At 34.0% G+C, this 27859-nt stretch overlaps 1 protein-coding gene and 1 non-coding gene across 4 annotated transcripts in view; one reads left to right on the top strand and one right to left on the bottom strand.

Moving 5' to 3' along the window:
- The first annotated feature begins 444 nt into the window (after positions 1-444).
- Positions 445-548, top strand: LOC140509359 (U6 spliceosomal RNA). Its single transcript, XR_011968687.1, has one exon. It is a non-coding gene; the product is annotated as a U6 spliceosomal RNA (small nuclear RNA).
- A 7756-nt stretch (positions 549-8304) lies between these two features.
- PGR (progesterone receptor) overlaps positions 8305-27859 on the bottom strand; it is an 87407-nt gene continuing 67852 nt past the window's right edge. For all 3 annotated transcript variants that reach the window (XM_072611290.1, XM_072611291.1, XM_072611292.1), the window contains exons 4-8: positions 26139-26444; positions 18424-18568; positions 16671-16801; positions 9235-9392; positions 8305-8844 (exon numbers count right to left, since the gene is read on the bottom strand). In XM_072611290.1, the coding sequence (XP_072467391.1) occupies positions 8689-8844; positions 9235-9392; positions 16671-16801; positions 18424-18568; positions 26139-26444 (896 nt within the window). In that variant the 3' untranslated portion in view covers positions 8305-8688. The remainder of the gene's footprint in view (positions 8845-9234; positions 9393-16670; positions 16802-18423; positions 18569-26138; positions 26445-27859) is intronic.

Here is a 27859-nt window from a genome sequence, read left to right as displayed (position 1 = left end):
ATAAAAGGGTGATATGGAGGAGTGGAAATTTTAACCTTGTCAGCATTATAGTGTATAGAAGAGTGTTACATAGAGGAAAAAGGGAAGGAAAAAGGGAACTTATGCAAGTAGAACTTAAAAATATATTCTAAGTTCTTCTTTAAGAAGAGAAATCTGGATCCTCTAAGATAAAAATCTGCTTGCCTTCCCAAAAAAGAAACAATAGAGTCAAAAAAGCTATCAAACAAGAGATCATCCAGTAAGGAGCGGAGGAAAAAAGAGGAAAGTAAAAGTGTTGGTGATTTCTTGCTCAAGAGTTCTCAGGCAGTTATTTACTGACTTGATAACATCAGTAGAATTGTTGCCTTCCTGCACACATATCTAAAACATAAAAAAGAACCTTCCAAGATTTATCAGGATAGATCACAACTACCCACTTCTGTTGTTTGATGTGTATTTGCTTCTGTATTTGCTTTAGCAACACACATACTAAAACTGAAACTATACAAAGATTAGTACAGCCACTGTACAAGGAGGACATGAAAGTTTGTCAAGTGTTCCATGCAAGTTGCCAAATGTTCGATGCTTTTTAGTCATCAAAACATGTTATTGGTTAAAAAATAGAGAGATAGATCAGTGGAACAGTCTAGGCAAGGGAGAATTAGAAACAATGGAACTTGATAGCCCAGTGTCCGATAAAGTGGAAAACATAAGTTACATAGGAAAGACATTTGATAAAAACTGCCGAGAAGACTGGAAGAGAAATTAGGCTTAAACCAAAGCTTTAAGCCACATTCTATAATTCATCCTTTATAGATACTTAAACTTAATATTAATGATCATATGCAATATAAATGATGATATTAAGAAAATTAGAAGAGAAGTAGGTCAAATACCTCTCACAGTTTTGGGCAGGAGATGTATTTTAATCAAATAAAGCATAGTAACAATTAAAGAAGATATAATAGATAACTTTCATTACACAAAAGTGAAAAGCTTCCATGCAGACAAAATTAAGGCATATAGAAAAAGAAGGGAAGTGGTTGAATGAAAACAAACCATTGTATCAAATTTCTCTGATAAGGGTTTAGTATACAAGATATATAAACAATTAGCATACACATATGACCAAAAGTCATTTCTCAATACATAAGTGGTCAAAGAATATTAATAAATAGTTCTAAAGAAGAACTGCAATGTCTAATTATCACATAAGATAATACTTCAAATAACTAAAAATAAGAGAAATACAAACAAAACAACCTTGAGGTTTCACTTTACATTCTGCAAATTGGCAAAGATGATAAAAAAGGCAATAGTTAATGTTGACAGGAGTTGCGGAAAGAGAGGCACACTGGTGGTTTGTTGGTGAAGCTGTGAACTGGTGTAACTATTTTGTAAAGCAATTTGGAATTATGTAAATAAAGTAACTAAAATTTATATAATCCTTGATCCAGATATTCCATTGCTGGGTTTATACCCTATTGAAAAGAAGAAAGGCTCCAAATACAATAAAATATTTATAGCAAAACTTTCAATAGCAAAGAACTGGAAACAAAATAGATGCCCAGAGAATCATGGAAAGAACTACATGAACTGATGCAAAATTAAGTAAATGGATTCAAGAAAACAGTATACAAAATAACTATAACTATGTAAATGGAAAGAACAACACATTACCAAATTTTAAAAATAAATGTTGCAAATTTAGAAAGATAAAGTATGACTTGACAGAGGAGAACACTCTCAACCCATCCTGTTGCAGAGGCAGGAGGTACACAGTTATTTCACATTGCACATTTGTTGGACTTTTTGACTTATTTATTGGTTTACCTGACTTTTTTTTGCTCTTTTCCTTCCTTCCTTTTTTCTTTCCATTTCTTTTCCTTCCTTTCTTCCTTTTTCTTTCATTTTTTCCCTTCCCTTCTTTTTTTTTCTTTTAAAAATGCTATTTATTATAGTATGGCTCATTCAAAGGGAGAGGGAAGAGATACTGGGAAAAACTACAATACTGTAAAAAAACCAAAAGATATCAACAGAAACATTAAAAAGAAGTTAATGATTCCATTAGACAACAAGAAATGTTAAAGACAAAGTCCAAGGACTGAAAAAATAGAAGAAAATGTAAGATATTTCACAGCAAACACAAATGACCTGGAAGACAGATTAGTGAGAGATGATTTAAGAATTATTCAATTACCTGAAAGCCATAACCAAAAAAAGGGCCCCAAGTGTAATACTCTAAGAAATCATGAAAGAAAACTTCCCCAGTTCTCTTAGAGCCAGAGGATAGAATGAAAATAGATTCCACCAGTAACCCACTGAAAGAAATCAAAAAACAAAAAAACATCCCAAAAACGTGATATCCCAAATCCAGAGTTTCCAGTTCAAAGGAAAAAAAAATACTGTAAGCATACAGAAAAACAGAATTTAGGTGCTGGTAAGTACCAGTCAAAATAATACAGGATTTAGCAGCTACCACTATAAAGAAGTGGAGATCTTGGAATATGATACTCCTAAAGGCAAAAGATGGGCAAGAATAATTTAATCAGTCATCCAGTAAATATGATGTGAAAGACAGTCCTGTCCCTCTAGGAGCTCACAATCTAACAGAGGAGGCAACAAACAAACATATGTATAAACCATATTCAAGGAAAATTGGTTATAAAGGAGGGAAAGCACTAGAAGAAGGGTTGAGAAAGTCTTTCTTTAGAAGATGGGATCTTAGCTGAACCTTAAAGGAAGTCAAGGAAGTCAGGAGGCAGACATGAGGGTAGTTAGAATTGCTGGTCTGGAGGACAGTCAGACAAAATGCCCAGAGCAGAAAGATGAAGTGTCTTGTTCATGGAAGAGCCAGGAGGCCAGCATAATTGGGTAGAGAGTAATGTATAAGACTGGAAATGTAGGAGAGGGCTAAGTTATAAGACCTTTGAGGATTTTGGATTTGATCCTGGAGGCAGATCCTGGTAGGACCTGAACTTTAGGAAAATAACTGTAGAGGCTGAAAAGCAGATGGATTGAAGTGAGGAGATACTTGAGGTAGGGATATCCACTAGAAAGCTGTTGTAATAATCTATCAGTGAGGGGAGAAAGGCTTATATTAGTGTCAGTGTCAGAGTAAAGAAGGGGATATATTCAAGAGATGTTGCAAATGTGAAATTGACAGGTCTCAACAACAGATTGAACTGGGAGGAGAGTGTTGCCAAATCACAGTTATAGGGAATTTGTGATGGCGGAAAGGGTTTAAATGGAAAGATAAGGAGTTCCATTTTGAATATGTTGAGTCTGAGCAACTTGAGATATCTTAAAGGAAGTTAGAGTTGCAAGGATGAAGGTTAGAAAGAGAGGTTGGGTAGGTAGATATATAGATTTGAGAATCAGCAGGTTAATAAAGATAGTAATTAAATCCATGAGACTGGATGATATCACCCAGCAAAGCTGAGTATAATCTTATTAGAGCCTGGGGGTGGGGTGAAGAGGGAACTTAATGAAATACAGAACTTTCAAACATTTTTGCTGACAAAACCAAATGAGTAGAAACTCCGAAATATAAATAAAGGAGTTAATAGATATATTAAAAAGATTCATATGATTAAACAAACATAAGAGATAAAACAAGGATGAAGTGTTTACATTATAATAGAGAGAGATGATACAAAAGTCTCCCAGACAGAAGGTCTGGGATTGGTCTTATTTGGTTTTGATGATGCTAAAGAAAGAAAGGAAAGAGAGAGAAAAAATAATGCCCTAGTTTGGGGAATGGGGGAAGGAGAGAAAGGTAGGCAAAATTATTTCACATAATTATAGTGTGCAAATAGAAGACTACACAAACAAGAAAAAAGGGGTAGGAAGAACAAGCAATATCCGTAACTTGTTTTCATCTGAAATAGTTAAAGGAGGGAAGAATATATAAGCATAGAGTTACATACATACATACAAAAAACATTTTATTCAACAGAGAAATAGGAGAGAGGGTAGAGGGGAGATGGGGGAATAAGAAGGGTAGATAATTCTGGGAGGATTTCTAATTAAAAAAAAAAGGCCCCAAGCCTCTAACCAGGGAGGACTGATCACAAAGAGAATTTTAAAAGGAAAAAATAAAAGATAAGAACTTACAACTAGACTATGGATGAGGGGAAGAGAAGAGAGGCAAGGAAGCAAGAAGACTGCATCAAACCTAGAGCACTTAGGGTACTATTTAGAGGCAATTAAATTAACTGAAGCAATAATTTAAACAAAGTTGCAAGATATAAAATAATCTGAATAAATCATCAGCATTTTTGCATATTAGCAACAAAATCTCTTAGGAAGTGACAGAGAAGTTCCATTTAAAATATCTATAGAGTTTCTAAAATACTTGGGAGTTGACCTGCCAAGACACACACACAAACTAAATTAACACAACTATGAGCCACTCTTTGCACAAATAAAGACAGATCCAAGTAACTGAAGAAATTGATCCTGTATAGGTAAAGCTAATATAGAAAAAATAATAAAATTCATTTGGAAGAACAAAAGGTCAAAAATCTCAAGGGAAATAATAAAAAAAAATGGGAAAGACACGAGCCTATCAGTACCAGATCTCAAATTACACTACAAAGCAGTAATTATCAAAACAATTTGGTATTGAGTATTCAATAACTTAATTAGTGGAATAGATAATTAAATAATATACAGAAGCAAATGAACAAAGTAGCCCTATCTCTGATCTCTGACAAATGTTCTGCTAATTGGGATAAGAACTCAACTACTCAAGAAAATTGCTGGAAAAACTGTAAAGCAGCCTGATATAGACTAGGTATAGAACAAGATTTCCCACCACCATATGCCAAGATAAGTTCCAAATGGGTAAATGGCATAGATATAAAGGGCAACATTATAAACAAATTAGAGGACTAAGGGAAAAAAATACTGTTCAGATCTATGAACAGGGAAAGAATCCATGACCAAAAATAGAAAGGATCACTGAAGATAAAATATAAAATTTTGATTCTATCAATTAAAAAGGTCTTGAACCAACAAAACCAATGTAGCTAAAATGAGAAGGGTAGCAGATAAATGGGAAAAAAAGATCTTTGAATTTCTGTGATAAAGGTCTCATTTTTTGAGGGAGTTAATTGGTGCGTGTATATACATGTATATGTTATAAAATTATATATGTGCATATTAAGGTTTTCTTGACATGTTCTTTTTTTATATAACAACCATTTCCTGATTACTTCCCATAAGCTCACTTGTAAAAGAAAGTATAACAATCGAACAACATAATGATATATATGGTGACCTCAGGTGAAAGTGCATGCAACATTCCATATCTGTAGCTCCCCCAACCTCTCTACTTTTTAAAGTGTTTTTAAGTAAACAAGTGTATTATTTTTCTCTCATTCCCTACTTCACTGGAAAATAGAAAAGAAAAATAATTTTCTTGTAATAAATATGCGTAGTCCAGAAAAACAAATTTTCTCATTGGTTGCATACAAAAATATATGTTAATTAGATAGCAAATTTTATCCTGGGTCCTCTGGAATCATGTTCACTGTACTGCTCTTAAGACTTTCAAAGTGATTTTTCTTTATAGTGTTATTATCATATAATTTTTTCTGATGGTTTTGCCCATTTTATTCTTCATAAGTTTGTGAAAGTCTTCAACATTATTCACATTAAAACTCTTGATGTTGTAATATAAATTGTTCTTCTGGTCAAGCTTTCTTCACTCTGCATCAATGCCTAAGTCTTCCTATGTCTCTTTGAAATCATTTCTTTCTTAATTGCTTATAAGCACACTAGCGTTCCATCACATCCATATGCCATAACTTATTTAGCCATTTCTCAATTGATAAATTTGCCTATAGGTTCCACTTTTTTTTACCACCACAAAAAAAGGGCTGCTATAAATATTTTTGTATATGTAGGACCTTTATCTATCCCTTTGATCTTTGATCTAGCAATGGTATAGCTAGCTTAAATGTCATGCAGTGTTCAGTAATTTTTAGTGTATGCTTCCAGAGGAAGAATTATCTATTACTTTTTGGAAACTGTGAGATGAAATCATACAAAGGGCTCATCTGCTTTATAAAGCAATGTGCCTTGTTCTTTTAAAATTCTATTGGATAACTTGCTCTTTATAGAAATAGTGTAGTTAATTCATGTGTAAAGAGAATTATTTTGTTAATTGAATTATTTCAAAAAATTATTTACTTCACAAATACAGAGTTTAATATTTTGAGTTCCTTCTAGCTTCACTTCACTTCCAGTTCATTCTCTGCCCTTCTCCACCTCTCCAGTGGCTGCTCGGGCGCAGCTAGGTGGTGCAGTGGATAGAGCTCAGTGCAGAAGTCAGGAGGACCTGAGTTCAAATCTCACCTCAGACACTTGACACTCACTAGCTGTGTAACCTTGGGCAAGTCACTTAACCCCAATTGCCTCATCTCCAGTCAGCCTGATGAATATCTGGTCACTGGATTCAGATGGCTCTGGAGGAGAAGTGAGGCTGGTGACCTGCACAGCCCTCCCTCACTCAAAACAAAGTCAAACGCAAGTCATGTCATCATTTCTCTGATGGCATGGTCTCCCTCAGGAATGAAGGACGAACACAGTGGCTGCTTTGCTCTCCTGAGGATAACTCCACTATGAAGCTTGCTTACTGTTTGATATATCCTTGCCCAGTACTGCCATATCATGGAAAGCCTTACCCATGGTATTCATGCCACTTCTGGCTCACTCTCTAGTTTACTTTACCTCTACACCAGCTGCCCCAACCCTTTTCCAGTTGCTCCTAACATATTTACTACCTTACTCCTTTAGTCTCAGCAGATGGGCTAAAACAAGTTGAGGGTAGCCAGTGGGCCTTAAACCTGTCCATGACTTAGGGGGGTGTTTGCCCCAAGCATGCGAACACTTTACATAGGGAGTAGGTGGATGAAAACACTTTGTTCCAATGGCTGACATTGGTGTTGTGGAGTGCTTAGAGCCTGGTCAGGCACTGAAGACTCCAAAGTCATCTATTGCATTCCCTGGCCATCTGAATTCAGTCATTTTGTCTTGCCACTGGACTTCAATGACTCCGAAGAGAGAGCGAGACTGATGACTGTGTAATTCTGCCTCATTTAAATCCAGTTCACTTAAGAATCAAGACTTCATGTTATTATGTCATTGGCCCTGTTTGAAGATGAAGGACAAACAACAATTCCTTTAGAACATAAGCTCCTGAAGAGGGGAACAGCTTTTTTTGTTTTTGTTTTTTAGTGCAGCATTAGTAAGTGCTTAATACATAAATTCTCTTTCTAGTTTGCTTAAAGAAAGATAGAACTTGTAGGAACACTATTGCCTTCTAATCTATTATTCTTATGGGCCAAAAAAGACTAGATTAATAAATTTCATAATAAGATAATACTTAACCTGCATAAAGTTTGATTATATCTTTTAAAACTCTTGAAAACTACAAAAGATGATTATTTTTGTTAATTTTATACTGAGACATGAATAGTGAATGTTTTTCAAAAGAAAAAACATTCTTAGGAAAAGAAAGAAAAGCAGTCTATTTACTTGCACAATATCTGGGTCAAGCTAAATATTTAGAGGTCATAAATTGGTAAAAGTTACTATAATGTGTGATGATTAGCTTCAAGATATTTAAAGGCATGTGTATTTCTCCAAATTACCTTGAGTAGTCAGAGAGACATATCTGCTTATTCTCTTGGAAAAATTTCTCTGGTAACTTCAAATTTAATGAACTCATATTTGGTTGCCTTCTCAAGTCATAGGTGTACTTCACAGAATGCTGCAGTGTATACCTTTGGCTTCTAGTTATTCTGCTTGTATGCACTGTTTTACTCATTTATAAGGGATTATGTTTAAGATATAAGATGAGTGGTCCTCAAAATTCGGGAGCTTTTGAGAAAGTGCCAATAAGAATAATGTAGATACTTTATTTTGCTTTGGGAAATTTCTGATTGGCAGGAGGAGTATCATATAAACAAGCTGATACTGGATTAAAACAGTAATGTGGGATGGTAAGAAGAAAGGGAGCACACAGGAAAGGGTAAAAATAGAAGGTAATAGTTCAGATACTTCGGGAGGAAAGCTAAAAAGCCATACATATCACTACTCCACCAAATAGCTAGTGGTCTATAGCTCCAATTTCAGTAACAGTTTGTGTGTGTGTGTGTGTGTGTGTGTGTGTGTGTGTGTGTGTGTGTGCATGTATGTATAAAACCATCAAGGTTTATGGCTCCTCAGTTTGAGAAATACTAAGTTAGAACAACAGTTTCTGCACGGGTAAGAGGCAAGCAGGAAGAATTCAAAAAGAGCTAAAGAGAAGCAGAGTTTGTAATGAACATTTTATTTTTGTACATCTGTCTTTAAGTTGAAGGTTTGTTAGATGTAAGAGGGAAAAACTTCTCTTTAAATTCTATGAAATAAAATATAGATTAACTTCAGTTTAACATTCAGTTTTAAGTACTTTTCCAATCTTGTGAATTTTTAAGCAAAATATGAGTACACAAAACACTTACAAAATGCTAATTATGCTTCATAAAGGAAACTCATTGATGTTCCATAATGTCTCTTAAATTTGCTCTGCATGTTATATTACAAATATAAGGCATTCAGCAGAATATTTAAAAATTTTAAGACACCAAAATCTTGACCAAAGCAAAACAAATTCCACAAAATGTAATTCATTTTTTTTTAAGAAGAAAAAATCAACATTCATTTTTTATGAAAGAGAAGAGGTTTCACCATTCCTGCAAGGATCTTGGGTAACTGTGCAGCAATAACTTCAGACATCATTTCTGGAAATTCAACACTCAGTGCCCGGGACTGGATAAATGTGTTCAAGCAGTAGAGATGGAGCTGTTTCACAAGCTGTTTTGTTTGACAGATGGGTAAGAAACAGGTAAGAAAAAAATACACAATATATTCAAATCCAGCAGCTACTTTAAGAAAAAATTGCAACATACTACCAATAGGCAAGAATATTTAAGGAGTATGTTAGGTAAATAGTACAATAATTTCTCTCAGAGTCAGAAAGAAAAAAATTTGTATAATATGTGAATCTTTTCACAGAGATTTAAAAAATATTTTGATCATACTTATGACAAATAGTATAAGCTTACATCATGGTATAAATAACTATACTTTTTGTAATATTTATACATAGAAGCTTTGGAAGAATCATGCAAAATTAAAATTTGAATAATTAAAAAAACAATTGCAGCAGTCTGCTACTGGTAATGTGAAAAGGAAAACACTTACATCATGTAGGGAGTCCATAAATCTTGTCAGTTGGTAGAAACGCTGTGAGCTAGCCACAACTCCTTTTTGCCTCAAACCAATGGCTTTGATGAGCTCTCTAATGTAGCTTGATCTCATCTCATCAAACTGGTTCTGACTTCTCAGTCCTTCCAATGGAACTAAAAGAAGATAATTATTATTGTGGGTAACAGTTCTTGGAAAAACTAATATATTTTTTTTTTGATAGAGGAATAGTTAGTCCCTGAATAATCTAGTCATGATTTTGCTTTGCTCTGGATACTTAACTATAGATTGATTTCAATTAAATAGTGAAAACTGTGTTACCAGGCAATGTGAGGACATGTACAAGCTTCCTTTTGCTCATTAGACCAACTAGGTAAATCAGAGAAAGTTCACATAGTTTCAAATTCCTAACAAAATTCTGTAAATTCAATTATTTTTAAGTTCTCAGCTTTGTTATAAAAGATCAATTCTTAAGATCTAATTCTATTAGCATATACCCTGTGCATATAATGATAAGCATCAGAATAAAAGAGTGGACAAAGAAAATCAACCAGTTAACCCTGTGAATAATTTCAAATATTTAGATATTTGGTCTTATGTTGATGCAACCAGTAAAGCTTAATGCATTGTTTGGTTGTTTTCAGTGGCGTCAGACTCTTTGTGACCTTCATGGCAGAGATACTGGAGTGGTTTGCCATTTCTTTCTCCAGCTCATTTTACAGATGAGGAAACTGAGGCACACAGGGTTAAATGACTGGCTCAGAGTCACAGAGCCAATAATTGTTTGAGGCCAGATTTGAACTCTAGAAGATGAGTCTTCCTGACTCCACTGCCTATCCACTGCTCCACTTAGCTGTCCACTGAAGCTTAATAGAGAATATTTATTCTTTTAAGCTGCTTACATTTTCATTTGTATAACATTTGAAAAAAAAGATTCATTAAACACACAATTGGGGGCAAGTTTCTGTGTGATTCAGGATGTACTAAAATGGTGTCTTTTATAAATAAAGCTAAATAGTTAGTTTTAGACAAATGCACATTCTTATCTGAAAGACAGAAAATAGTACTGTCCCTCATAATAATAATAATAGGAAAATAATAGTTAACTACTCAACCCTTAGAGTGTGTTATTGATATTCTATTTTATAATATATATTAGAATGTTTAATAAACTATCAATTTAAGGGAAAGATTTAAAATATAATATAAAATCACACTAATTTTACATGTATTTGTGAAAAATCCTTTATTATCTTTTGTCTACTGAAGGAAGACATTCTATTTTTTGAAAAAAATCTGCTTTTGGTTTACTAAAGATATGCCGAATCAGCTCAAAGTTTCCATAATTTTAAAGGTAATGAATGAGATGCACCACTAAGGCAGAGAAGGTCCCTTTAAGAAGAGATGCAGATACCCATAACAGAGAAGTCTATAATGGCTGGGATAATTTCTCTTAGAAGTGGCAACAGTCTTTATGGTGGTTATGGAAGTGAAAGTTCATCTAAATTGTAATCTTATCTCTGTCACAAATCTATTGCAGTGATTCCACTCTACTACTCCATTGCTACCTCCCAATTTAAGCTTCAAACCTTACAGTATCAAGCTAGAAATCGTGAGGTCAAAAATGGTAGTCAGATGAATGAAACATGCACCTTTGATTTCAATGATGTGTGCACTCCCTTAAAATTCTAATTAACAGAGATTGAAACCTATTTTTTAATTAACATGACAATACCTGTAAGCTTCTAAGAGCATAAAAATTCACCATTCAGCCAACTATATTCTGATGAACCCCTACAAACTTGGTTCTTATTCCACAATATTTTTCATGTCTAGCTCCTCTTTCTTATTTCTACTGCAATCACCCAAGTTTAGACCTTTATCTCTTTCAATTAAATTAATTCATTTCAGTTGACCAGTCATCCCTGATGCTTTATACCATGTTATCACACAGCTGCATCCTAACTCACTTTTACTGGACCTTCTCCAAATGGTGACTTAGTCTCAGAACTTCCATTTTGAGAAAGGTTCCCAGACCAGCCATAGCCCCATTCTGTGATCTTAGCCACCAAGTCTCCCACAGGACTTCCTTCCCCCTTTCAACTCCTCTTTAATATGTTGTCTTCTCCTATTAGAATGCAAGCTCCTTGAAGGTAGATGTTTCTTTTTTGTTACATCTGTATCCCTAGCACATAGCATGTACATAGTTAACACTTAATAAAGCCTTGTCATTGTGAACTGACTATTCACAAGATGTTTTGTCATGTATTTTGCATATAAAGAATAAAATGAAAATATAAATAACTATATGTTACAAACAAAGTGATTTCAGGAGGTAAACAACACTGTTAGGGGATCATGGAAATCCTGTGTGAAAATGTAAAAGCTGAGGGAATCAAATGTCAAGTACAGCAAAAAAGAATTATGCCATTTGAGAAGTACAGTGCATGAAAAGAGGTACTTTGAATTGAATTATGAATTGAATATTAAGAATATGAGTATTATGAAATGAATCTGAATAGATTAGAGCTAGCCTCTGGAAAACTTTAAAGGTATAGCTGTGTGTTTTATCCTAGAGATAGTAGGGAAACGTGAAGACTAACCCTAACCCTACAATTTGTGCTAATCCTAACTCTAAACCTTTCTAAACTCTTAATAGCTTCTTTTGGGGGGAAAAATGATTTTTCTTTTGTTTTACAATAGTCACTTCCCAGTAGCCACTCCATAGAACTCTCTCATGTAACAAAGAAAAACAGTTAAGCAAAACAAGCTGACATATCAACCATATCTAACAGCATGTATAATATTCTACATAGCATCCACCACTTCTCCGATGAGAAGGGAGAATGTTTCATTAATTTCCTCTTTCCTTGAATATTTTAATAGGTTTCTATATAGTTCTAGGTCTTTAGTAGATGCTGACATTTCTGATCCATCTTCCGTAGAGCTATGAAACTAATATTCTTTTTTGAAAAAATTAATTTATTTTTAGTTTTCAACATTCACTTCCACAAGATTTTGTGTTTCAAATTTTCTCCCCATATCTCCCTTCTGCCCACCCCAAGATATCATGCATTCTAATTACCCTTTCCCCCAATCTTCCCTCTCTTCTCTCATCCTCTTCCTCTCTATTTTCTTGTAGGGCAAGATAAATTTCTATACTGCATTGCCTGTATGTCTTCTTTCCCAGTTGCATATAAAAACAATTTTTAACATTCATTTTTAAAACTTTGAGTTCCAACTTCTCTCCCTTTCTCCCTCCTCATCCATCCCCACTGAGAAGGCAAAGAATTCGATATAGGTTATACATGTACAGTCATGTAAAACACTTCCATAACAGTCAAGTTGTGAAAGACTAACTATTTTCACTCCATCCTATCCTGCCCATTTATTCCATACTCTCTTTTGACCCTGTCCCTGTCAAAAGTGTTTGCTTCTAATTACCCTTCTTCCCACTTAGTCTCCCTTCTATCATCCCCTAAGTCCCCTGCTTATCCCTTCCCCCTACTTTCCTGTAGTGTAAGATAGATTTTCATACCAAATTGAGTATGCATGTTATTCCCTCCTTAAACCAAATTCGATGAGAGTGAAGTTCGCTCTTTACCTCTCACCTTTCCCCTCTTCCCCTCCATTGAAAAAACTTTTTCTTCCTCTTTTATGTGAGAGATAATTTACCCCATTCTATTTCTCCCTTTCTCCTTCTCTCAATATATTGGACTCTCACCTCAATTTTATTTTTTTAGATATCCCTTCATATTCAATTCAGAGTGTGCCCTTTGTCTATGTGTTCATATTCCCTCCAACTACTCTAACACTGAGAAAACTCTCAAGGGTTACAAATCTTATCTTTCAATGTAAGAATATGAACAGTTCAATTTTGGTAAGTCCCTTATGATTTCTCTTTCCTGTTTACCTTTTCATGCTTCTCTTAATTCTTGCATCTGAAAGTCAAATTTTCTATTCATCTGTGATCATTTCATCAAGAATACTTGAACGTCCTCTACTTCATTGAATGTCCAGTTTGTCCCCTGAAGTATTTATACTCAATTTTGCTGGGTAGGTGATTCTTGGTTTTAACCCTAGCTCCTTTGACTTCTGGAATATCATATTCCAAGCCCTCCAATCCCTTAATGTAGAAGTTGCTAGGTCTTGTGTTATCCTGATTGTGTTTCCACAATATTTGAATTGTTTCTTTCTGGCTGCTTGCAATATTTTCTCCTTGACTTGGGGACTCTAGAATTTGGCTACAATACTCCTAGGAATTTCCCTTTGGGGATCACTTTCAGGAGGTGATTTTGGATTCTTTCGTTATCTATTTTACCCCCTGCTTCTAAAATATCAAGGCAGTTTTCCTTGATAATTTCTTGAAAGATGTTGTCTAGGTTCTTTTTTGATCATGAGTTTCACATAGTTCAATAATTTTAAAATTGTCTCTTCTGGATGTATTTTCCAGGTCAGCTGTTTTTCCAATGAGATTTCACATTGTCTGCTATTTTTTCACTCCTTTGGTTTTGTTTTATAATGTCTTGATTTTTCATAAAATCATTAGCTTTCATCTGCTCCATTCTAATGTTTAAGGAATTATTTTCTCTTGATTTTCAAAATCTTTTTTGAGCTCTTTCATGGTCTGAGACCAATTCATAATTTTTCCTGGAGCCTTTGGATGTAGGAGATTTGACATTGTTTTCTTCTGAGTGCATGTTTTGATCTTCATTGTCACCATAGTAAGTTTTTATAGTCAGAGACTTTTTTTCTGTTGTTTGTTCATTTTCCCAAGCCTATTTCTTGACTTTTAACTGTTAAAGTAGGGCTCTGCTTCCAGGGTGGAGGGCACACTGTCCCAAGCTCCAGAGATTTTGTGCAAGCTGTTTTCAAAGATATTCTAGGGACCATGCAAGGTGGTATGATCTAAGAAGAGGTGCTTGCTCCTCTCCTGGTCTGTGCTCTAGTGTGTGAGTGAGCACAAGTACTCTTTTCTGCCCTTGAACAATGAGGAGGGTCCCCTTTTCACTGCTGTCACAAGCTCTGATATGCTAGTACCCTTCACCTGAACTAGCAGAATTTCCCTGATAGCTGGTAATTTCTGAGTCTAGCATCAGTCTACTATTGTTCAGACCAGTTTGGAAGTACTGAAAATTTACATATCCTGAGTATTAGCTGTCCCTAAGATCCTTCAATAGCATAACACTTAATACCTCCAAAAAAGCCTTGACAGAAATGCCACTTAGGACTGCAACCTGGATCCAAGTATGGGCAAAGCAATAAAGTCCTGCCTTAGTACTAGTAAAGAGGCCCCTATAATTTCCTTCTGACAAGTTGTTCAACCCCATCTGTAGGTTGAGAGCTCCAGAAGCAGCCACTGCTACTGCTGCTGCTTGCTGATTCAGTCACTCCCAATGTGGTTTGCTGGGACCTGAGCTGTGCTGGTGTAACCTACATTGGACTGCATTACACTTTCACCCAGGTCTGATAGACCTTCCCTGCTGACCTTCTAAGCTGTCTTTGGTGCCCGTGGGCTGAGAAGTCTGGAAACTACCACTGTTGCCAGTGATTCATTTGCCCTGAGGCTTGCTCCTGGTTTGCTGGCGCTGGGTCTATGGTGGCTCAGAATGTGCTAGATAGACTGCATTCCTCTCTCTGGTGAAACAGACCTTTCCTGTAGACTTTCCAGGCTGTTTTGGGCTGAAAATTTGTTTCACTGTTTTTGTGAGTTCTGTTGCTCTGGAATTTGTTTGGAGTCATTTTTTAAAGGCATCTGGAGGAATTTGGGGAAGAGTTCAGGTGAGTCCCTGATTTTACTCCACCAAGTTTCAATTTTTAAAATAATATTTCTTGTTATCTCAAGGAGTCACTGGATTCTATTTAGTCTATTCTAATTTTCATGGAATTTGTGACTTAGGCAAGGTTTTGTACCTCCTGTGCTAAGCTATTAATTCCTTTTCTTTCTTCCATAGTTCTCATTTCTTTCCAATTATTTTCCTCTAGCTTTCGCATTTCATTTATAAAAACATTTTGACTCTTTTTTAAAAGCCTTACTTTATTTCTTACAAGAATTTTGGTTCAATGTGTACCCAAGCTGTATTTTTCTTTGAGGCTTTGCTTGTAGATGTTTTGAAGCCATTCTCTTTTTCTAAGTTTGTGTCTTGAGCATCCCTGCTACCATAATAGGTTTTGTTAGTTTGTTTGTTTTCTTTTACAATGGGATTCTTTTCTTAATTTGTTAATTCTTCCAGCCTGACTTTAGTTGAGTTCAACTTTGTTTTAGTGCTGGGCTCTAAGCACTTCTAGCTTGGTCTTGTCACAGCTTTTTTGGAGGTATTAAGTGTTGTGCTATTGAAGGATGTTAGAGACAGTTTTATACTCAGGATATGTAAATTTTCAGTACTTCCAAACTGGTCTGAACAATAGTAGACTGATGCTAGACTCAGAAATTATCAGCCATCTGGGAAATTCTGCTGGTTCAGTGTCAGAACTATATGCTTCTCTCTGGACTGGGATTCCTATCTTGGTTATTCCTTTTCAGGGTTTAAAATGGATCAGAAACTGGAACAAAGACCTAGCTCTGCTCCTGGGATTTGACTCTCACTATTGTGGTTGCTTCTGAAATCACTCCTCACTCTATGTGCATTCCAGGGTCTGTGACTGCTCCTTTAGTCAAGAATTTTCAGGCATAGGACCTTCCTCAGTTAACTCGGTAATATAGAAGTGGTAGTGGGCAACAAAGCTGCCAGTTGGCACAGTGTTCACAGATCTCTGGGTCCGTTGCCTATGCTGACCTGTGCTAGAATAATGACTCATAACTTTTCCTTCAATTTCCTCATTAGGACTCAGTTCAGTATTTTATCTAGACATGTTTGGAAGTTTTGTTTTGTTTTTTCAAGCAATTACCTGGGTCTCACCCACAAGTAGTGGGTAAGCTTGGGGGTGGGGGAGAGTGGAGTGCTGGGGAGGTTGCTGCGTTGCTTTTCACTACTCTTTTATCCTGGTTCTGTCTACTCCATGCATTTTCATGGACTATTCTCCATGATCTGAATGCTCTCCCTTGTGAAATCTCTAAATTCCTTCAAAGTGCAACTTAAAATGTTTTTTTCTTGTATTAGATCTTCCTCGCTGTAAGTGAATTTCCCCTACAGCCCTCTCCCAACAACACCAGTTACCTTGTATTTGTTAAAATGTTGCTTCTCTTCAATATTCTAGAAGTTCCTTTAGGGTAGGGATTTTCATTTTTTGCCTGTGTTTCTCTAGTGTCTTGCACAATGCCTGGTCTAAATTTAAAGTGTATTTGTTGAACTGAAATAAAATTTTAAAGGTAATGCTTATGTTACTGGGTACTTTTGTCTTTTAGACATACTATAAATGATCTCAATGCATCAAATAAGTCTTGTACTGTCATATTTTATTAATGAACTCTAAGAGAAGAGTTAATTACTCACTCGTATTGAGAAGCAATAACACTTTCATGCAGAGATATTCTTCTTGGCTAACTTGAAGCTTGACAAACTCTTGTGGGATCTGCCACATGGTAAGGCATAAGGAATAGAAGGATGATTCTTTCATTCTCTGCCTTGTACCACCACAAAAAAAAATAAAAATAAACAATAAAAAACATTACAGCATCTTAGACAGTTGAACATTATAATATTATCAAAGCATGTGATACCACTAAACAACTTTGTCTATTTTTGCATATAAAGTCTTTGCACTTACAAAGAAATTGAATATGTGGAGTTTTAGTTCAACAAAAATGTATTTCATAAAGTAGGGAAATAACATGTTTTATATGACCAAAACTCTGATAATACAGGATTTTCAGATTGGGGTAAGTCTTACCAGAAAGTCAGAAATGTAAGTGCAGAAGAAAAGTTTTTGCAAATGTAGTGAGGCAGACAGAAAAAATTAGAAAAGGCATTGGTTACACACTCTACTGAATCATAATTTTAAGTACACAGACCAAAAGAGGAAAGGAGCAAAATTCCAAGAACTGTAAATAAAAAAACAATTCTTGCTCAGGAATAGGAAAAATTAGTATGATTTGGGGGTACAATAAGAAGGGTAGCGTTCCTGGTGTCAGATAATTGATAAATTACTTCATAGGATGATTTTCAAAATGGGACCTACAGTTCGCAGTTGCAATGATTGTATATATCAAAGTCTGTAATGAAATTAATTTGATGGAAAATATTCATTTCACAAAAATAAGCCTTATAAACATCTTTGTTGGGGTAACTGCATAGTGGTGAGAGGATACAGAAATTGAAACTGCCATAGGTTAAACCCAAGTTTAAAATAATTTATAAGATCAAATAAAAATCCTGAAATTTATGATATTTTATGTTAGTTTTGTAACATTCCTTTTAATACCTGGGGAGTAGAGTGCTTGACATAGTCAAGAATACCTGAGTTTGAATCCTACTTTGGATACTTCCTAGCTCTATAGTCCTACGCCAAATCACTTAACTTCTCTCAGATTTATTTTCCTCATCTGTAAAATGGACACAATAATAGTACCTACCTCATAGTGTTGTGAAGTTCAAATAAAATTATGGAAAGCATTTTGCACATCTTAAAGCTTATATAAATATCAACAATTATTATTTTGAAAGGTCACTACTAAGACAAATGAAACAAGCAGAATTAAATTAGCAATTATAATTTATTTTAATAATTAAAATTATTTTGTGACAAGATTTTTCTCCATGGTAGATACTAGGAGCACTATAGAAATTTTTATATTACTAAATTACTTATTCTCTTCTCATTTTTTTGGAGTCTAATCTTTCCAGTAAAAAAAGAATATTCTTTTTCATGTTGAACTATATTTTAACTTTTGAAAAGTCACAGTACTCATGTTTTTCTCTTTTATTAACTTTAAATAATAATACTATAAAACTAGATTTAGGTCTTAAATATTTCAAATTATATTTCCAATACTTTTAACCGAGAAAATTACTTAAAACTCAGATATAAGAGATGAAAAAGAAAAATCTTGGTCATCATAATATAAATAAAATGACATAATGTTTTTCTAATTACCTTCTTGAGAAGCATTCTTTTTTTTTTTTGGTGATAGCTGACCCTATCAGCAAAATCTTCATTATTCAATATGTTGTACTTGGAAGAATTATTAAGAAAAATGAAATTTTAATCATTTCAAAAAACTCTTAATAGGCAAGCTACTATACTTACTCATTAAGTATCAGATCAGGTGCAAAATATAGCATTTGACCACTGACATGTTTATATGATCTCCACCCCAGTCCAAACACCATTAAACTCATCCAAGAATACTGGATGAGAGTTATCTGATCATCAATATGTAAGTTACGGAATCCTAGAAATCAAATGCAAAATTAAAGTAGGCCAAAAATAATTACGTTATATAAAAAAGAATTAACCACTTTGAGTTCTTATCAAGTTATGTGAGCAGTAAAAGAGTAGTAAAACACTGTCAATACTAATTTCAGAAATATGATGTTACAGTACCAAACAGCAACTGCTAATAAGCCAAATTAAAAATAAACACAGAAATGAGAGAAGTAATTTTAAGTTAGTTGTTAAGATTTTGAATTTCTGTAAGTTACACTATGATGTTACTGTACCAAACACCAACTGCTAATAAACCTAATTAAAAAATAAACAAAGCACAGGGAAAAGACAGAATTGAGTATAGTTTACCTAAGTGGCAACCAATTAGAGTGGTACAGACAATCTATATATATATATTCATATATATATATATATATATATATATATATATATATATATATACATGTATCTATAATTTTAGAAAGGTGAAAACAGGGAAGAAAATACATACGGAACTAAGAAATTAGAAAAAAGTGGTTCTTCATGCTATATCAATGTACTTGACCATTCAAAATTAAAAAGAAAACATAGAAATAAATATTCAATAACCAATGACAATTACTTGTAATTTTTGATAAAGTTATATGAGATATACATTTTGTAGAAAAAATGTCTCATTTAATGAAATACATTGGAAAATTATAAACAGAAATAAAACTATCTGCTAATAGGATGTTCTCATCTTATTATGGAATTGTATTTCAGAAGCTCATTAGCAGATTGGTTGAAATTGAAGACATGTTTTGACAGAAACAATATTATTAATGGTGAATAGATATTCCTAGGACAGGTCACAAATGACTATTTAACCCACGTTTGACCCACAAAATAGCTTAAAGAATATGTACATTTATAATGAAAACAGAAGATGATGCAAATGAAAAAACAGAAAGGCAGTAAAATTTAATAAGAAATGTTTCTATTTTGGTGTTTAAGGAGAAGCAGGTTTAAATTTAAGGAATATGAATGACTTCTAGAATAGGTGTTTTGGAATCTATGGACAGATTTTAGGGGGGCCATGAAGTTTTGATGTAAAAAAAATTACATCTTTATTTTCACTAAACTCTAAATGAAATTTAGCATTTAATTACTTAAGAAGGGGTCCATAAACTTTACCAAACTGAGAAACAGCTCAAAAATACAAAAAGATTAAAAACTCCTCTTCTAGAAGTTTGAAGAGGTAGATATTTCATTGCTCAAAACTGATTAAATTCCAGCCCAAAGATTTTCGTTATCAAATACTGTTCTTTGACTCATTTCCTCATTTCTCTCTTCATAATGTCTGTCCAGGTTAATTTCAATTTTAAGGAATGAACCCTGAACCAAATACTACAAAACAATTATTTCCCCTTTCTCTCTCAACCCTAATCATAGTAGGTACAAAAATACTATGAATGGCATATTGTAACAATTAGAAGGAAAATCACTAAGCTGAAAAGTTAGACCTAATAAAGAAATATGGTCCCAGGTTATGGAAGCTAATTTCAGTGGTTATATATCCTGTTTCACTGCAAAACTTTTGCCTTAGCTTTTTCTTTGACATAGTTGTATCACTAGCATGACTCATTCCTATCAGTTATGCTTGGGTTAAGTAATTCTAACACAGAAGGAATGAAGACAGGGAAGGCATAAAGAGATAACAGTTTTTCCTGTGGTAACTGGCAAGCCTCAGCAGAGGAAAGTGGCAAGGTGAAACGAGGAGACATGAGCATGGAGAGATGTGATAATAAAGTTTGGTGTTTTATGGACTGGTAGAATGACTAGAACCTAAAAGCCATTTTTTTTGTGGCCTGATGTCATTAATAGTTCAAGGAAAATATAACAGAGAAATGCAAAATCCTACACTTGCGTTTAAAAATAAATCAACTTCTTAAGGAAAAGATGAGCTAGATCATATGAAAAGGACCTTCAGTGGAGTGTGATTTTGATAAATCAATAATGCAACATAATAGTCCTAAAAATTATGCTAACTTGGCAGCATTCAGAGAGTTAAAGTGTTCCAAATATATGTTTCAAAAATACAAGCCTTAGTTTTAGGAGGAAGCTTGAGATCATTTAAACACTATATATTTTCTCTCCATAAAAATTGCAATCCAAATTGTTTTCTTTCTCTCATTCAATTCAGGAGTCTGGTTTTAAATCTGTACAAGATTTGTTTTATGTAAAAGTACTACAGGTTGTCCAACCAATTATATATTATTCTAGATCATAAGATTCTTCATTCACATGGCTTTTCTTCTATGGATGGTTAGGCCAAGCTTTTTCAAGTGATTATGGATCTCTTAATAGGTCTTACAATTTTCTAGACTTGATACAATAGTTAAAATACATCTGCTTACTGGACAATTTGCAGGACCTCACCTTATATAGGGAACAACTCTTTCATTTGGACCCTATTAAATATTCTTAATTTCTGAGCCAAAAATATCTATTCATTCTTATAAGCTAATAATGTTGCCTACTCCAAGAAACTTTCTCTAACTTTCCCAATGTTGTATGGAGATAAAAGCTCTGATCTCAGAGTCAGTCAGTCATAAGACTGCATTCAAATCCTGTCATGATATTAGCTGTGTAACTCAGGACTATTTTCTTAATTTCTATGAGTTGAGCCTCAGTTTCTTTATTTATAAAGCTGGGATAATATACTTGTGCATGAGTCATCTAACAACGGTTTTGAGGACACCATTTCTAAACTTTCATGTGTTATATAGGCATGTATTATCGTTATTATTATTAGCACCTAATGAATGCTTGTTCTCAAGATAGAAGAGAATATTCTCATCTTGACACCAACAGCACTTGGTTTGTAAAAGGGTATCTGAAAGAATACTGGAGTTTAGCCATTTCTCTGATTGAATCTAGACCCTAGTTTTATCAGGAGACAGTAGTTTTGTGTTTGGTGAAGTGAACTGCTGAACTGACATAAAATGGTTCTAGTGCCTGCAGAAATCCTTCAGTAAGAAAATGACCTACTAGGAATGATAACAACTGAGATAATAATGGAAAATAAGTGGATTCCCCCCCAACTCCATTTTGATTCAACTTCAAATAATCACTAGAGAAGGAGGCCATCAATGATAGGCAAAAAATACCCCAATACTTCACATATGACCAAACTCTCTCGTTAATCACAATGGTATTTAAGGATAATAACCAGGCAAATCCTTGTAACTCATCTCATTGACCAATATAAACAAAATGCTTTAAAGAATGGATAAGAACAATTTTCAGCTTAAAGAGTTCACCAGATATGGCAAGAAATCAAACACAGTGTTTTCCAAACTCCATCCAGCTGCTAGGGTGAACATTTTCAATTTCCCTTAGTGTGCTCAGTAACAAACCTGGCAATGTAACATATTTCTGTGTGCTTTTAATATTTGTATATGTGTATCACCCCAATGCATTCTAGGGATGTAGAATGGAACTGAACTTGCATGCTGAAAATCTTTGAGAATGACCACAAGAACTGAGACAGTTTGAATATGACATAACTTCCTTTAAATGTCATACTAAGCACACTGCCTGTACTTTAGGTTGCTTATTAAAGGGGTCAGCCTATCAGAAATTGTAATCCACACATAATCACTGTAATAATGTCAGCTGAGGCTATTTACCAGGATGGAACTGCTCCATTGTCTAGTGTTTCTCAGGACTAGACCTATCTCTGATAATTTGAATGAAGGTAGTAAATGTTGTTAGTAAAACTGTAAAAGTTTATTTCCATGCTGTTTCTGGACCTTTCCTTTCTAACCTATTTGATCAGATCAACTAGTTTAATAGGGCTTTGAAAGCAACTGCAATAATTAAAACTACACATTTGTGTGTGTGTGAAAATCATCTTTGCGTTTATGCTGAGAAGATTCTCTTCAACTGTTTTCCTCCCCAGGTATAATGGAAAAGTATGTAGGACTCAGTCTTGTGAACCCTTAGTACAAACCACAACACTCATACTTATAAGCCATATGATCTTGGATTACTTAACTTTACCTTTAGTTTCCTCAAAAAAAAGTACAGATAATAATACCTGTAAGTACCTACCCCATGATACTATCATAAGGAACACATGAGATAATGGATGTAAAAAACTTTGCAAGCCTTAACATATGATCTAAAATGCTATTTTTTGGTGTATTTCCTCTACCCCACCAAACACACACACACACACACACACACACACACACACACGCACACACGCACACACGCACACACGTACACAAACACACTCACCAAGCAACTCTTAGGAATAGTTAAGCAGATTGCCCTAAATCTTCAGCCATTTTGCTGACTTTGTATACCAGAAGGGAGTCCAAAAAGGGCCAACAGACAAAAAAAATCAAATAGTATGTTAATAGCACATATAATTCTTCACTTCTATAATTCTTCAGTTTCAGACTATCAAAAGTTTTTGACATTTTTCTTCATTTCTTATGCAACAGGAAAATCTCCGTCATGCTTGTACTATATGGTAATTGTGGTATTTCTACTGTTTTAAAGAATTAGTGTAACTTTGTACATAGCATTAAAAAAATGCCCTGAATCATTCTCCTGTGCTATGACCATGCCAAGGCTTTCTTCAATGATTGTGAATAAACAAGAGTTGATTATATATGATTATCTAAATATATATGTAGGTCCCTAATAAGTGAACATTGTTTTCATTTGATAACTTTTTGGTGTTTCATATGACCTCTTTTCAAATCCTAGTCACTTGGTATATAAAACTTTCTAGTAATTGACATCAGTATCAGTCTCAACTGGGAAACCAAATTATATTTTGTTTAAAACAAAGTTACTTTGACCCTGAAAGATACTGTAACATAATGACATGCATATCTGGGAAAATTTTGGCTGCTCCCATTTCCTAACAAAGAAACTAAGTATAGTATTATAATACAACAGTTAGGAATATCAGCCTTTCAAAGCAAAATTGTAAAAAGAAGTTTTAGAAATAGGTAAAAATGTTTTTATTAAAATCTTAATGCACTTAAAATATAGAACTCAGAACTTCCACATTTCTTTATTTTTATTTCTACTTCTTTCTAAATAGAATTTGTAAGCTGCAAGTTACAGAATTTGCTAGAAAATTTAGTTTTACTACTTAAACAATACTTGGGCTTGGGGATGAATACTTTTTAGTTAACAGCATAAGGTTCTAATCACTGGGACAAACAAAACATGTTTTCTCACGTATCATAATTAGAATTGTAAATAAAACTTGGTATAAATTAGTCATGAGGCAAGGTTTACCTGTAATGATCTTTGTAATCTTCTGGGTGCTACATTAGTTTTGGTAGACTTTATATAACTCTTTTCTAAACTTAAAAAATATATATTTCAGATCTTTGCTAAAGTTGAAACTTACATAAATTACTTTTACTAAGGTTGACTTGAAAATGAAAGTTTATGGTTCTGTTTATTTTTTAAAAACTAAATATTGAAACAAAAGCTATAAAATATGTCAGTAAAAATAAAATTATCCCCTGACAATAAAAAGACAAGGAAGACAAAAATATAAGCACCCAGTTATAAATAATAGAAAATGATTTTTCACACAAATTTTACTATTATTGTGGGTAATTATAATTTTTACTAAATTCACATAACTTTAGTACATCTTTAAAAAGTAAGGCCTTGAGAGGTTAAATCATTTGACCAAGGTCTGATGCTAGTTAGTGACAGAGTAAGCATTAGAATCTAGGACTTTTGCTTTCCATTGCTTTTTTAAAAAAATTAACTACAGTTACTTTTGTCATCAATGGGTCCAAAAATATTCTACAAATGTTTGAGGTATTTGGTATTCTTACTTTTCAAGAAGGAAAACTGAAGAACAAATATATTGAAGAACAAATATATTCTTTCCTGCCCAGCTCCTAGCAATAAGAGTGGTGGGAATTCAGAAATTTTTAATTTGATCAGCCTATAAACAGGAAGATAATATTTCACCTCTATTAGAATATTGAATTTCATTCATCTTTGTTTCTTGAGTGTGTTCAAACCATTGTTTTATAAATGAGAATAAAATTCCTGAAGCTCCTTTTTAAAGGATTTGGCATAACTAGACATAAGTTTTCTTTATGCTTGATATTCTCTTAAAATTTCTCTTAATAATTTATCTAATCCAGGATTTTCCAAATGCCCCTGGAAAACATTAGGCCTTGAAATACACTGGTAGATTTCATAAATGCTGATCCAGGGAGTATGCGGGTATGGAATTCTCCTGGGATAAAGAGACCAAGAAAATATGTGAGAAAATAGGGAAATATCATAGTTATTTTTACATAAAATTTATATATGCAGATATTTTTACAGATATAATCTTATTTTATTTTTAAAATGTGGAGGGAACATATCATCAGCATAGAAACTTTCTAACAGTACCCTTATTCATATTGTGCAGAAAAGTAAGACTCTAAGTAAAATCATTTGGTGAATGTCGATCTAATGGTCTACATCCATTGAGGGAGGACAATACTTGAGAATTATGTTGTTAGACTGAGAGATATTTTTAAAAATATTCAAGTTTGTTGGGGCTAAAGTGTTTTAATGGGTTTAATTATGCATGAGGCATGGGAAAAACAGGTTTGCTTAAAGGTTTATAAAGATTTTATTGCTATGTGGGTATATTTGAAGGAAAGAGGGAAATGACACAAGTTTTCCTTGTCCTTTTCTATGCATAGGTATAAGGGCAGTACAACTGCATTATGTTTTCTTTATGTCATGCAATCCAAACTAAAGTAGGAGAAATAATCCAGGAGAAAACTATCTGTTTTGTGGTTGCTGCTGCCACGATCTCTCAGCAACTATGTTCCTCTGGGACTCTGTTGGGGGATTAAGTACAAACTTTTAAGTTAGGCACTTATATTCTTGTTATGATGATTTAACCTAGTTCATGGTACTGGCATGGATGGACTATTCTGTTCTCTGTCTAGGCACAGATCTGGCTGAAGCCATAGTGGTTATGAGACTCATCTTATAGAGTTTTAAAAAGTGCTTTATTTTAGGAAAACATTTTTATTGATTTCTTTTCCTTTATTGGTTTTTTAAAAGCCCCTACCACATTATGAAAACTTTTAATTTGTTTTGACAGCAAATATTTAAAATAGTTTTCAACTACTTTTACCTAATTAGTTTGAAATTATGATGAAGTGGAATTTTCTTATAGTTGAAATCAACTCACATTGATCTTTTTTCTTCCTTGAATTCCTATTACAACTAAATGTAGAACCACAATGTCTAGCTCTTGTTGGTAAGCTACCTGGTACTATTCTCTACTTGTTTGACATGTATAATTCTTGACTGTTCAACAGGATAGTGAGCAACTCATAGACAAGAATGGTCTTTTCTCATTCTTTCACATCCCTTGTGATACCCCAGACAGTACTAGGCACACAGTAGACAGTCGATAAATACTTATTTGTTGATTTATTAAAATCTATCATCTGTTATCTGATTATGAAGTTTATTGTATCAACAATCTATTATAACAGGCATAGTAAATTTTAGATTATTTTTCATAACATATACATTATCTTTACCTGGCAGTGATTTAGACCACTTGACTACAGACAGGAGTTGCCTCTCGGCTAGATGATTTAGACTGGTCAGCAAAGAACTGGATGTTTCAGGTTTTGTGTTGTCATATCCTGCATAGATAACATCTGGCTCAATGCTCAGTAACAGGTTGATCAGTGGAGGGAACAACTGAATTTCTTGATTTGGTGAAAAGGTGATTCTCTGTGTTAGAGCTTGGCTTTCATTTGGAAGGCCCACTGGCTGCGGGACAGCAACAGCATCTAATGCTCTCATAACTCTGACTTTATTGAACTTTTTAAATTTTCGACCTAAAAAGAAGCATACACATAAATTTAAAAGTTTAATCCACTGAAACCATATAAAATACAACATATCAGGAATTATCCAAGTATAAAAATGGCATGTTACGTGTAAGTACTGAGTTCATAGAAACAGAGGATTATATATAGATCTGAGATGAAAAATTCCCTTTTCTATTTTTTCACCATAATAACTCAATGATAATTTTCTTCCTATTTACTGTTTTCCCCTCCTTTCTGTTTCATTTTACCCTGAATACAAACTGAATACAAAAATCAAGATATGATTTTACCAGGGCAAGTATGGGGTTTGGGAACCATCATTTACACAAAGTGTTTCAATGTAACCTAAGATTACATCACCATTTTGGCCTCTCATATGTTGATACTAAAATGCAAGGATCCTTTTCAGGATGACTGTTTTATTTTTTCCAATGCTATTATATTTGTAAGGATGATTGTTTTGAGCCTAACCAAAGGACTTGACATATAACATTTAATTTTTATCCTTCTGGTTTGGCCCCAATAACCTAGCAGAATGAGATCAATCTATAGTCCTGAAATAAAGGCAGCTTCCTTTCAAAGTGGATTATGCACTAAAGAAGCATTTGTACACTAGAATATATAGTTTCAACATATCCTGATGTAAGACATAGCTTCAAACGAAGTCAACAAGCAACAATTAAGTACCTACTGTGTGAAGGTACTATGCTAGGCACAAGTACAGAAAAATTAGAAACTTGTAAGATTTAATTAATATACCATCAAAAGTGGTAGTGCTTCATCATGGAACAGGAAGGACTAAGACTGTTCCAAGGCTGGACCAGGGGAGCATAAGCTTGCCAAGTCTGATTAAACTGAATATATTTTAAGTATGGTCCCAGAAACACACTAAAGCCTAGTTAAGTGTAGAGAGAATCATTACGAGCAGGCTGGCCATTGGGTGATAAATTCTTTGGCCAGAAGTACTTGTGAAACAGATAAAAATACAACATAGCTCATTTCTTTTGAAATCTTATTTCTGCAATGATGGCTGAGGAGGAGAAAAGGGAGGAAAAGTCAGATTGTCTAAAAATATTAACTATTAGTATTCTAAATGTAAGAGCTTTGCCCAGTGGTCAACAAGATAGCATACTACTGGGGAACCAAGCCATAAATTTTATTTATTTACATTTTTGCTATACATGAAACTAGAAGAGAGGAAATAAGCATCAGAAGAGTTAATTTTTTTCATGGGCTCAAGTAGAAGAACACTCATTTTACAGGACTTTTGGTCATCTCTCCTTGTAGACCTTTTCATGCTGAACATTGACAAGGAGATCATCAGGTTACAGTGCTGTTTATATCTTCTGTGTGTGATGAAGGAATAGAGAAATTCTTCAAAGAATCGACAACAACCTACATATTATGTCAATGAATACCTT

The sequence above is a fragment of the Notamacropus eugenii genome, chromosome 5, assembly GCF_028372415.1.
Source record: "Notamacropus eugenii isolate mMacEug1 chromosome 5, mMacEug1.pri_v2, whole genome shotgun sequence".
Classification (NCBI taxonomy): Eukaryota; Metazoa; Chordata; class Mammalia; order Diprotodontia; family Macropodidae; genus Notamacropus; species Notamacropus eugenii.
Note: the sequence above shows the minus strand (reverse complement) of the source record. Positions and strands in the feature narration are given on the sequence as shown.